Here is a 13,575-nt window from a genome sequence, read left to right as displayed (position 1 = left end):
AGATGTTGTCTCTTTATATCAGGGGTGGCAATAATTTTATAGGTGGTCAAGAGCCTCATTCTTCCATGATATTAATGAAAGATGTACAGGGTCTAGAACGGAGGTTGGGTACAGAAGGAAGCTCAGGGTAGAGGACCAGGGTGCAGTAGGGAGTTTGGGTGAAGGAGGGGGTTGTGACCTGGGCCAGGTGATAGGAGTGCAGGTTGGTGCAGGGTCCAGTTGGCTTATAGGTGCAGGAGAGGATTCTGACCTGGAGGAAGGGTACACGGGTTTTGGGTTGTGATCTAAGGCAGGAGGGGTGTAATCGTGTCATTGATGTATTAAGGTCAAGATTTACTGTTGTGGTGTCCTGACAGGTCTCTGGCTCTGTCAGTAATGATAACCAGAAGGTTGTGTGTGTGCTCAGCGATGTGTGTTATGCTGACTTGCACAATTAGTCACCACAGCAGACCCTGAGAGAGCCCCCCCCAAGACTACAAATAAGGATCGAAGGTGCCCAGCCAGGTTTATTGTTAATACACTAATAGTTATCAGTAGACTCTGCCAAATCACTACACATATGTAATCTGTAACGATGGGAATATATACCCTGTAACAGTGGGATATCCCACTGCCCCCCCAGCTGGACAAAGACTGTCCCCTCAAGAAACAATTTTATATACAGGTACAAGAAGTTACACAACACTACTGACATGTTAGGTTGCCACCCTCTGATGATACTTAGATACCACACATCATCCTGCGCTTCATAGTTTGATTAGAACCTCTCTATCCATCGTGCTGTCATTTTAGACACTTTGCTAAACCTGGGTTGGTATCCATGGGGAGTGTGGATACTAAGGTCCTTTATAACGAGCTGGTGGTACCTTCTTTTTGGAATGTGCTTTCAACTTATGACGAGTACCAACTGTTTAACAGTCGGTACCTGGTACCAATTACTTGTCTACACCTGGGCCTGTTATCAATTTGTGTTTTACACTCTCAGCCTTGTTCATGCTCAGGTGTGTGAGCAGGGGCCTGCCTCTTGCTCACAGTTTAGCTTTGCTTTATGTTAGCCAACCTTTGTCCATTGTTAGCTAGGCCTCAGCCCTCAAACTAGGCCTGTGCTACATAGGCTTTTGTTTCAGGCCCTCTTCTTACTACAATGGGGTTGTGACCTGGCACAGAGGATTGGGGAGGAGAGTCTTGAAGAAGGTATGAAATGGGTGCAGAAGAGGATTCTGACCTGGAAGAGAGGTACAAGAACGCGGTGCAGAGTTTTGGAGGGAGTTGTGACCTGGGGCAGAGATGCCAGAGAGGGTGCAAGAATTTGAGTTGTGATCTGGGACAAGCGATTGTGGTGCAGGTTCCAGGAGAGGGTATGGGTGCAGGAGTGAAGGGTGCAGAGGGTTAGGGTTGTGACCTAGGGCAGGGGTGCAAGATGAGGGACAGAGTGTTGGAGGGCAGGAAGAGATGTAGGGTTCTAGGTAACTCCCAGCCAGCAGTCCAGCAGGTCTCTCAGACAGGTTCCCTGCCAGCTCCATCCCTTCGCACACCATTCAGAGCAACTGTCTAAGGGTGGGACATGTGCTTCTCTGAGTGACATGAGACAGAGAATCTCAGGCCAGTGAGAGATGTGAAATTGTGCTGGGCGCAGGGGCAGCACATGAAGCCTTTCCTTCCTCCACAGCTTGTGGCACTTGGAGAAACACATGGCCCCTTCAGCTGACCTCCCTGGACCGCATATGAGGGCAGGGCAGGCAAGGGAGCCCGCCTGAGGCTCCCACTGGGTCATAGGCTGGACCCAGCAGCATAGTGTGCCAGATTTAGCCCACAGGCAGTATTTTGCTTCCCCTGCTTTAAACGAGTAGGTTATAGAAAAGCTATTTGTGTAACATGTAAATAAATGATAAACAAAAATTACCTTAAAGGAAGATTAAAGATATAAGGAAAGCCCAGTCATATTGTATCAGATCAAAGGTCCATCTAGCCCAGTATGTGGTCTTCTGACAGTGGCCAATGCCTAGTGCTTCTGAAGGAATGAACAGAACAGGTAATCATTTAATCCAACCCCTGTCACCCATTCCCAGCTTCTGGCAAACACAGGCTAGCAACATCGTTCCTGCCTAAGAGTGCTCATGTGCATTCCCATATGTGTGTGCCTGTGTGCTGAGTGTACAATCGCCAGAAGATTTTTCACTAGCAGTACCTGTCAGGTTGGCTGAGGTGATGCCTCTCAACATTGCATATAATACCCCTGCTGACCTGACTCCCGCCTCAGTTCCTTCTTTGCCAATGATGGTTGTTGGAGCTTCTCACTTCTTGCTTAGCAAGTAGTTCTTCTCTAGTACTTCCTTTCACAAGGTCTTTGTAGTGTAGCTAGAGAGGCTCAGAGGGATAGCCATGTTGGTCTGTAACTATAAAAACAACAAGCTGACCTGTGGCACCTTACAGCAACAAATTTATTAGGTCATGAGCTTTAATGGGTAAAACCCACTTCATCAGATGAGTTAGAGTGGAAATTACAGACTACAGAGTGTATAAAACAGCAAAAGAAATTACCAGTCAATTGTAGGCCCAGTATTAATGAAGCTAATTAAGTCAGGGTGAATGTGCCTCATTCACAGTATTTGGTGCGGAAATGAAATTGCCTTTGTAGCGTGTTAACCAGTTAACGTTAGGAATGTTAAAAAAGGGTTTCATTGTATAATCGTGTAACTGCTGAAAACGTACACGCATCAGCACCTGCCTGCTCCCTCTGCACTTATGCCTCTGTATCAAAGGTAGCAGTGTGTGTGTGGGTGGGGTGAGTACAGGAGGCTCTGAGGAAGTTGGTACACACAGGGAGCTGGCTTGAAAACCAGCTCCCTGCATACACTGGCTCCTGCCTATCAAAGGCAGCAGGATAGTGCAAGGAAAGGGGGGAGGGAAGGATATTGCATGTAACTGTGAAGGTTAACTGATGACCCCAAGCTCATTGGTTAATTGTGTAAACAGCTACACTTTTCACATCCCTAATTTAAGATCTTTATTCAAATCTAAGTTGATAGTATTGAACTTATAAATGACGTCCAGTTCAGCTGACTCCCTCTGTAAACTGTTGCTAAAATTCTTTTGTTGAAAGATGGCTAATTTATATCCATTACTGAATATCCCAGGAGGTTAAAATGTTCCCCTACAGGTTTCTGCATACCTACCATTTCTGATGTCAGATTTGTGTCCATTTATCCTTGGATGCAGAGAATGCCACGTATATTGGCCAAACTGGACAGGGGGCATTGCTGGCACTTAATGGCATACATCGCATTAGTGGATGTGCTGGTGTATGAGCTTATCAGGTTAGGTCCTGTGATGGTGTTGCTTGTATAAATATGTGGACAGAGTTGGTAATGAGATTTGTTGCAGGGGTAGGTTCCTGGTTGAGTGTTTCTGTGGTGTGATGTGTGGCTGCTGGCAAGTCCTACAGACAGCCTCTCAACCTGGTCTGTGGGAGTGGGGGATCATTTTCCAGGATAGTTTGTCAATGATGCATTCCAGGGGTTTAAGCTGGGGCTATAGGTGTTGACCAGTGGTGTTCTATTATTTTCCTTGTTGGCCTGTATTGAAATAGGTGATTTCTGGGTACTCGTCTGGCTCTGTCAATCTGTTTCCTCATTTCTACAGCTGGGTATGTAAGTTTTAAGAATGCCTGATAAAGATCTTGTAGGTGTTTGTCTCTATCTGTGGGCTTGGAGCAGATCCAGTGTATCTTACGGCTTGGCTATAGACAATGGATCCTGTGATGAATCCTGAATGCAACCTAGAGGCATGTAGGTAAGAATAGCGGTCAGTAGGTTTCTGGTATAGGGTGGTATTTATGTGACCATCATTTATTTGTGCTGTAGTGTGTCCTGGAAATTAATCTCTTGTGTGGACTGGTTCAGGCTGAGGTTGATAGTAGGGGGTGGGAAATTGTTGGAATCCCTGTGGAATTCTTCAAAGATCTCAATCTTGTGGGTCCGTATAATGATGTCATCAAGGTAGTGTAAATAGAGTAGAAGTGCTAGGGGAGAGGGTTTTGAAGAAATGTTATTCTAAGTCAGCCATAAAAATGTTGGCATGTTGTGGGGTCATGCAGGTTCCCATAACAGAGCTGCTAACTTGAAGGCATAAATTATCCCCACATGGAAATTGTTGTGGGTGAGGACAAAGTCACATAGCTCAGCAATGAGCTATGTGTCATGATTGAGAATATTGTCCTTGACATCGTGTAATCCATCCACAGAGGCAAAGGAGGAATTTGTGGTGATGGTGCAGGGTGACTTCACAGTGTCCAAGACAGTTATCCTTTGACTTCATGGGCTTGGCTATCAATACTAAGACTACGGGGATTGCCATCTACTGTAATTGTGGCTGCAGTTTTACAGCCTCCGAGCTGAGATTCACCGCACCATCACAGACCTGCCTTTCGATGGTTTGGGTGTTTCCATAGAGAAAATGGACTCCCAACTTCATAAACCTGAAGAATTCCAAAGTCACTTTAAAATCCCTTGGGATCCAGATGCCCACCTCCCGGTGCCAGGTTTTTAGGCCACAATAGCTTGCACACTTTTTCTTTAGCCCTCCCAGACAAGATCCAGGATGCCATTGGGCATAATAGTCGGAAGGGACCTCCTTGCTCCTTTTTCATGCAGTGCTAGGGTGCCTGCAAATAACCCCATGGGCCCCAGCATCACTTTGAGGGTATGCCCAAGGGCGGAGCACCAGACACTATGTCCTTCTCCTTTTGGGTACTGTTTGTTCTACTTTTATGGTGCCTGGATTCAAGTAACCTCAAATTGTTGGGTCCTGAACATGGTCTTGACAGTACTCCTGGCATTTCTGTATTTCCAAGGCCAAAGGAATTCAAATGCTTTCATACGAAAGCTTCATTTCTGTGTGGTCTCCCTAGCCTCCATTATCCCTTCCCTGGATCTGGAGGACTGGTACACCACCCTCAAACAGAAAGATACATATTTTCACATTTCTAGTATCCTGACCCACTCCCGATTCCTGCGATTTTTGTAGTGGTGCTCAGACATTACCAGTTCATGGTGTTGCCATTTGGCCTGGCAATAGCACCAAAAGTCTTCACAAAGTGCATGGTAGTAATGACGGCATTTCTACAACGGAATTGGGTGCAAGTTTTCCTGTACCTGGACAGTTGGTTGATCAAAGGCAGATCAAGAGAGCAGGTGCTCTGGCATGTAGACCTGGTCAAGGCCACATTCTCTCTTCTGGGTCTCATTCTCAGTGTGCCAAGATCCACTCTCTTTCCCATGCAATGAACAGAGTTCATTAGGGCCCTTCTTGATTCTACTTGGGTAACCATTTCCTTACCTGAGTCCTGGTTTTAGACCATGGCAAGCCTCAACTCAGAGCTGCAAAGGTGCCGTCTTTCAACAGTGTGCAATTGTATGAGGCTTCTCTGTCTGCACCTGGTACATGCATGGCTAGCGTCAGTGTTTGTGCCATCCAGGGATCCCCTCGACTATGCAGTCATGGTACTGCTGGCGATCCTGTACTCCCTCGATTGGTGGATACAGCCCCACACAGTGTATGTGTGGGTCCCCTTTGCAGGGCCACAGTCAGAGGTTTCCTTGGTGACAGACACTTTGAACATGGGTGTGGGACAAACCTGAACAAGGTACGCACGCAAGCCCTCTGGTTGATCATAGACATGGGCTTGCACATCTGTGTTTGGGAACTCAGGTAGTCTGGCTCACTTGTCACGTGTTTCTGCCTCCTCTGCAGTGCAAGCGAGTCCTGGTAATGATGGACAACACCAAGACGATGTTTTATATCAACTGAAAGGGTACTGCTCCCTTCTCTCCCCTGAGCTGGGAGGCCATGTATAATTATGAGACCTGTATAATTATCACAATATTCACCTGTAATATGGTCAAAAGGGACATGACAAAGCCACTGTACAGATGTCTGTATGTTTCTGTCCTTATGCATGACAGTCCATTAACCTATTGCTCTGCAAAAAGTTCCCCTGTGGTGCTTTAAACCACTTTCACATATGGCCTGCATTTTCCTGAGAGGATGTCTTACTACATTATCTGGGTACGTGCCACTGCCTGGTGTGTTCAGGCAGTTAACTGGGCCAGGATCTAGATCTTGGCTACATAGCAACATCACCATGTCAGTTTGATATTTACAAAAGGACAGCATGTGTAATTAGTTTGCGTTATTCCATGTGCATTTCCTATTAAAACCAATCAGTGTGTTTGAAGATCCTTTTATATACTATCTGAAATTTCTAATGATTAAAATTCTACTCTGGGGACTGGGAATGCCTAGTGTCTATTGTCATCTAATGACGTTTTTTCAAGAAGTTAGTACAATAAAAGATCAACGCTATTAATATGTCTGTGGTTATCTTGTCAGTTGAAATATGAGGTTACTTTCAACTGACAGATCTTGTTTACTTTACTGGAATGATTTTTTTTTCTAATGTATGATGGCTCATTTGGACTTCAGTTTTCAGCAAAGCAATGGAATCTTCATTGGACTTTGAACTAAATTCGTGTGTACAGTGTAGATACTTGAATCCAAAGTGGAGGACTCTGCAGCTCCGTTTGTAATCATAGAGACAAGCACAGGGAGCTGATTATGGATATTCCTACTTGTACAATTTGTTATACATAAAAACAGTTTCTAATTAGAATAATCCTGTGTTTCTGTATTGAGTTACATGGTAATGAAAACTATTCCCAATGTCAGCAGTTGGGAACCAATGAAGCTCACTTGCAAGAAATCCAGTAGATAGCATTCAAACAAAAGCATTCAGAAGAAGGCCAATTTCTTTGCTTAATACTCTGACCTCAAATTCTCCCATCTGAAACTTTGTTAGTAAATTTTCAGAAACCTGAGGGCCGTACCTGATATAGAAATAATTAAGCAAATTTCCACAGGAAAGATAAGAATACATGTAGGGTTGCCATGGAAAATGATCATGCTCTTCATCTGAATGCTGATGGAGTTGAATATTATTTGCAGTGCTCCATCTTGATTCAATTCCTTGGTATCTGAAATATGCCAATACCCCAATGATAGTTGTCTGCCATGCAACTGGTGATGGTGATTATTTATGTTATAGTTGCTAAGAACCTTTGCCAGTACCCCATTGTGCTAAGTGTTGTAGGAACAGGAACGAAAAGAGATCTTATGCCTGTGGCAGATGGTATTGGACTTGGGACTTTCTATTGTCTTCATCACATTTCATTGCTTTTGGTCAATGTTCTTCATGTGCCTTTGAACATTGTCTAACAATAGAGATGTTAAAAAGATTAAGTGTTTTAACTTGGGGCTTGCTGTCAGCATCCCACTGCAGCAATGAGGTCTCACCACCTAGCTCTTTTGTGGTTGGGGTTGCTCCAGCCTGGTGTGGCTGGTTGCCACCGGAGATGGCTGGCAAGGACTGGTTAACTAATAAGTGTACCTGTTCGGGATGTGAAGGACTAGTTGACCAGCAAATGCTTATTGGATAGTCGACAGGCTAGTTGACCAGTTGCTTCCCACCCTTGCTGCCTCTATCAGATGGAAGCAGCAAAGGGGGGAGAGAGGGAAGAGGGGATACTTCAAAGCGGCAGTGCTGCTTGAAGCCTGGGGCCAGACTTTGGGCTCCATGTGGTACTATTGCTTTGAAATGCTGCATGCAGCCTGGGATCAGCAGGGGACTCCCCTGCTGACATCGGGCTCTGTGCGGCGCTGCTGCTTTGAAATGCCACATGGAGCCCGATGCCAGGCTCCCCATAGCTTTTCAAAGCAGCAGTGCTACACGGAGCCCAGGGTCAGTGAGGGAGTCCACGCAGCACTTCTACCTTTGAAGTGTAGCAACAGTCCTAGGGCAGCTGTTATACTTCAGAGGTGGAAGTACCCTATCGACTAATCAAATAGTTGATGCAAAATGCATCAACTATTTGATTAGTCAGTCAATATTTAACATCTTTCGTACCAATACACCTCATGCTTACCAGTTAACTGTTTTAACAACCCTACTAACAAGCACATATGCATGGTATATTTTATTTTAATTTTATGTTTGGGTGCTTTAGGAACTTAATATTCCATTTTCCATTAAAAATTAATAATATTCCATGATGAGACTTGTTGTTCTTTTGTACTCTTTGCAGAAGGCTTCACATTAAGTGGACCGCCAATCTTCGCGGTTAGATTAAGAGATTTATAGTGGGATTGAATGTTTGGAGATTTGGAAATTCTCAAATAATTTACATCTACAAAGTTAACCTAGATAGACAGAAGTAACACTCTTCATACTATTCATCTCTTAATTTTCAAAAATAGCTCTCTGTCTAATTAAGCTGCTTTAATTTGAAACAGAATATTCTGAAGGAACATGCTGATGACGATCAGAATCTTGCCATTTCGGGGGTCCCTGTGGTAACCTGGCCTAAGAAGACCACAAAGGTAATAAGTCACATTTGCAAACTTTGCCTGGTAATCATTTCAATGCAAGGTTTCTGTATTTGTTCTGCTATGTAGTTTGATAAGATTTTTTTTAGGGACTGTGAGCTTTCTTATTATTGATCCTGTATTTCAATTGGTTTATAATACAATCAGATGGTGAAATACAGGATTCAGATGCTTCCATAGGGAGAAACTTTCACTTCCAGTTTTAAAAACATCTGTGTAGTCCCTATTTACATATTTGATTCTTTAAAAATAACTAGTAATATATTGTTTTCAGACAGTTTTCACATTCATTCAATAAGAGCATTACTGTAAAAAAAATTGTAATTTGACAGCTAGTTATTAAACCACGATAAAGTTTGAGAATGTTGGTGCCCGTTGAAGAACTGAAAACTGTGTACTCATAGTAAATGCTTTTGACTGGAGAGAGGGGGTTTTAATTGATTTATGTGTTCTTGGCCAGCTGCATAGCCTATGACAAATCACTTTGGGCATGTCTACACAGCAACATTATTTCGAAGGAACTAGCATTGGAGCATCTCAAAATAACGTAGTCTGTGTCTACACAACGGGCAGTTATTTTGAAATAATGTTGAAATACTGTCAAGCTAGAGGACTTCTTACTCCAATTTCTGAAGCCTCATTGAATGAGGAGTAAAGGAAGTTGGAAGAAGAGTGTTCTGTTTCGATATAAGGGCTGTGTAGAAGCTCTCAGTTTTGAAATAAGCTACGCATATTAAGCCCTGCTGTGTAGATGCACCTTTACCCTCCCAGTTTTCCCATCTGTATATTGTAAATAATGCACTTTTTATTTCATACAGATATTATGAGGCTTAATTACTATTTATAATGTATTTTAGCTGATTAGCTGGAGGGTAATGAAAAAGAATGCATTTCAACTAGAGATGTGAAAGGCTAACTGATGAGCATTACCCTTAATGGGTGATATGGATGATGTTTACTGGTTCTGGTTAACTGGTGAGGGTTGGAGCATCTCCGCACCATGTCGTAGGCAACAGGCTGCTCCAGCCCCACAGGGCCCGCCATAGAAAGGGGCACACCAGACAGCTACCAGTTAATTGGGAATCAGTTTGGAGTGAGGAAATCAACAGTGGGGGCTGTTGTTGTACCGGTAGTTAACTCAATCAATACCATTGAGTTTTGACTCTGGGAAACATGGAAACCATAGTGGAGAACCTGAGGCCTAGGGGCCAGATGCAGCCCCCAGCTTGCCTAGATCTGGCCCCCAAGGCTCAGGGCTCTCCCAGCATTGAGGACCCTGTGCTGATGCTCCAGCCCCTTTCACCCCTCGACTCCCCCCTCCCACTGCAGCTAAAGTCCACAAAAATCTACTAGATTGGACCCCCTCTCCCCCCCCCCCCCCCAGGGCTCTTCAGTAATTGATTTTTCTGTGTATCAGCAGCCCTGACACAAAAAAGGTTTCGCAGCCCTGCCATAGTGGATGGCTTTGCCACAGTGGGGTTCCCTAAATGCAGTGGGGCAAAAGATGGAATACACACCCCTATCTTGGCCTCTGACCACCTTGCCACAGAGTGCATAAACTGCAAAGGGTACTTCTCTATGGTGCTGCAGGCCCTGGCGCATTACAAAGACTGTTTCACCAACATCCGTGTGGGATGGTCGGGAAGGGTGCATGACACATGCATCTTTAGGAACTCCTGCCTCTTTAGGAAGATGCACACTGGAACTTTTTTCCCAGATCAGAAAGTCAGAATCAGAGAGGTAGACATGAGAATAGTGATCATTGGTGACCCAGCCTACTGCTTGTTCCCATGGCTCATGAAGCTGTACCTGGGCAACCTGGAGCCCAGTAAGGAGTGGTTCAACTACAGGCTGAGCAAGTGCAGAATGGTACTTGAATGTGCTTTTGGGCATTTAAAAGGAAGGTTTAGGAGTCTCCTGATGAGGTTGGACCATAGCAAATGCAACATTCCTTTTGTGGTGGCAGCCTACCCAGAGATTTTGAGCAGCCAGACACTAGAGTGATAAGCAGGGCTCGCTGAGCCGCGGCGAGCCCCACTCGCCAGCCGTGCTGCCCGGCATTCTGCGCATGTGCAGATCACCCAAACCTGGCTCTTCTGGGATGTAATCTACTTGCCATGGGCGAGTAAATTACATAGCTTATCGAGCCCTGGCAATAAGGAGAGCACAGGTTGGGGCAGCGCAGATCAGAGAGGCTCTGAAAAAACATTTTATGAATGGCCAGTTTTGGGATTCTAGGAGGGGCCCATGCATTTTCTGTGTTTGCCAGTAATCCCACCCCACACCTGTAGTAGAGGCAATAAAGAGACAGTTGTTCAGAGATCATGCATTTTTATTTAAGTAAGGCAGTAGGGAAAGAAAAGAAGTCCGTGGTGGGAAACTGAAGGGGTGGGAGTGTCCAGAAATGCAAGGAGGACAGCCTTTTCCATCTCAAGACTCTGGAGGTTTAGTGTGAGGTTGCCCTTCAGTACCTTCTCAACCCTCCCGCCCCCACCCCGTTCCTCCTGTGTCCTGGGACTCATAAGAACATAAGACTCTTAGGAGTAGAGGCTAAGGGAACTGGAGGAGGAGGGAAAGTGATTTTGCACAGGGTGTAAGGGATCTTGAGGTGGGGAGTATCTTCTCCATGCATGCCACCATCACTGCCAAGATTTTCTCTTTTTGCCTCACTAACACTTCCCTTCAGGCTTTCCTGTCCTGCGCCTCTGCCATCCTCTGCCCAAATCTTCTCCAGGAGTGTGTTCCTCTACTCCATTTGTTTCCTAAACACATTACCCCTTGTCCACTTTTGCTTGCAGATCTGTGCCAGGTGGACAGTTGGTGGAGCCAGGGAATATGCAAGCGAGCTGGCTACTGTTCCCACTGTAACAAAAAGTTACATGGGCACACATTACAAGAGTTTCATTGTGTTAAACCTATCCTTAATTAGTTAACATACAGGGAAGGTCTCTGAAAAGACAGTTGAGATGTGTTCTGTGCAAGGCTGAAGTTTTGCTTTAAAGCAGTGGTTTCCAACCTTTTTACACCCAAGATCACTTTTTAAATGACAGACCAAGGCAAGATCTACCGCCTCGCTCCTTCCTTGAAGCCCCGCCCTCTCTATTCTCCTCCTCTCCATCACTTGCTATCCCCAATCCTTATACTGCTGCTTTTTTTTTTCTAAATCTGTAGGAAGAGGTTTTTCCAACATTTGGCCTGTCTAGACTGGACCAAATGTCAGGAAAAAACCCCTTCTTTTGGAAGCCCCCTTATTCCTCGTGGAAAGAGGAAAATAGGGGTGACTAAAAGATCATATTTGCTCTTCCACTAAAAAAGCAGAAGAACAAACAACCCTGGATGCAGAAGAGTTTTTCTGGGATATCTCTGGAATGCTGAAAAACTCCTGCAGTCTAGCTGTACCCTCACTGGGTTGAGACAGGATGTGTAGGCTCTGGGGTGGGAATGAGGGATTTGGGTGTGGGAAGGGGTGAGAGGTGCAAGCTCTAGGAGGAAATGTGGATGCAGGAGGAGGTGGAGAAGGGGACACTGGCTCAGGCTCCAGGCTGGGCAGTGTTGGGGGGCTAAGCAAGCCACAGGCTTGTGGATGTGAGGGTTCAGGAATTTAGATTGGGGTATGTGAGGGGCTCCGGGCAGGAGGTTCCAATGTTTGATAGGCTCAGGTCTAGGGTCTGGGGAAGGGGGAGTGCAGGAGTGGTTGTGGCCAGATGGGGGCTTGGCCCCAATTGGGGGTTTGTTGGCCAGGCTTCATTTTTAAATAAAATATTATGTTAAACACAAAAAGTTTCTGCATTGTCTTTATTTATGAGAATGGCAGGGAACCTGCCTTGAGTCAAGGGTCACTGACCCATAGAAAAGTCATTTGGGAGCAGGGGACACAGTACTGGGGAGGGGTGCTAGTGGGTTCTGGGGCAGGGAACCGGGTTGCCAGTCGGGGCAGAGGAGAGGGGGAGGGGTACCAGAAGGACAGGTTTCTGCAGCAGGGGACCGGGTGCTGGTGGGGACAGGTTTCTGCAGAGGGGAGCAAGGGGACAGGTTTCTGTAGTGGGGAAGGCAGGGGGACAGGTTTCTGCAGTAGGGGACAGGGTGCCAGAGGGAACTGGTTTCTGCAGGGGGGCAGGGTGCCGGGGGGCCGGTTTCTGTAGAGGAGGGGCAGGTTTCTGCAGTGGGGTGGGGGGCAAGAGAGAGGGAACAGGAGGGCGGGGGACAGGTTTGGGGCAGGGGAGAGGGAACAAGGTTGGGGGCAGGGAGTTCCCTACACCAGCCACGGAGGGAAGCCTCCAACCTGCGCTCCTTCCAGGCTGACCTCAGGGCAGCTGGGCTGGAGCGAAGAGAAGCGGCTGCCTGGCCAGCTGGCTATGGTGCTCAGCCAGGGCGCTTCACGTGGGCAGGCGCAGAGGAGAAGCCGCCAATCAGCTGGAGCGCGGGGCAGCCTTTCAGCTGAAAGCCACAGTCAGCTGGCCGGGGTGTTTCAGCCCTCCCGACCTCCCAGCTCCCACCATTCCATGCAGCTACTCACCTGTTGTTGTTGCTTGGTAATTAGCTGCTCCTCGAATGAGGAAATCAGATTTAAATGTACTGCGCAGGTGCGCAGTTCAGAGAAGGCTCAAGCGACTCTTAGAGCCCCTGAGATTGACCAGTAGATCATGATCTACCGGTTGATGACCACGGCTTCAAAGCAACCACTGCATACTAGGTACAGGGAGTTTTCAAGGGAGCATTTGGACTTGTGCTATTTGGAAACAGGCAGGCATGGTAAGGCGCTTGTGTCACGTTGCTGAATTGGAGGGAAGCAGCCAGATCGCTGCTGCACCCCTGGGTGGGGGTGTTGGCCCCAGAAATTGATATGGGGGGATTGAATGGGGATTGAATTGTTTGTTGATCTTATGTACGCTATTTATGTGAATGTATAATGTCTATGTGTGTAGGTAGGAATCTGTAATATGTGTGGAAGCTGAATATTTCTGTGAATGTGGTTGAGCATTGCTATGGACAGGCTGGGTAGCAAAGCCCTGTGGAACAATGGCCCTTGATGGCCCAAAGACACACCTAAAGCAGGAGGGCGGAGACCCAAGGGCTGCCAGCAGAGAGAGGCTGAGGACCAGGTGACCGGCTGAGACCAGAAGAGGCCAGGAAGGA

At 46.3% G+C, this 13,575-nt stretch overlaps 1 protein-coding gene across 10 annotated transcripts in view; it reads left to right on the top strand.

Annotated features, from left to right (window-relative positions):
- KDM2B (lysine demethylase 2B) overlaps nucleotides 1-13,575 on the top strand; it is a 218,450-nt gene that overhangs the window by 129,825 nt on the left and 75,050 nt on the right. For all 10 annotated transcript variants that reach the window (XM_089775275.1, XM_075898615.2, XM_006135978.5 and 7 more), the window contains one exon: nucleotides 8,347-8,433. In XM_089775275.1, coding sequence (XP_089631401.1) covers nucleotides 8,347-8,433 — 87 coding nt within the window. The remainder of the gene's footprint in view (nucleotides 1-8,346; nucleotides 8,434-13,575) is intronic.

This window comes from Pelodiscus sinensis, chromosome Z (genome assembly GCF_052426305.1).
Source record: "Pelodiscus sinensis isolate ZL-2025 chromosome Z, ASM5242630v1, whole genome shotgun sequence".
Lineage (NCBI taxonomy): Eukaryota > Metazoa > Chordata > Testudines > Trionychidae > Pelodiscus > Pelodiscus sinensis.
The sequence above is the reverse complement of the archived record's forward strand: the minus strand, read 5'-3'. Positions and strand labels throughout refer to the sequence as shown.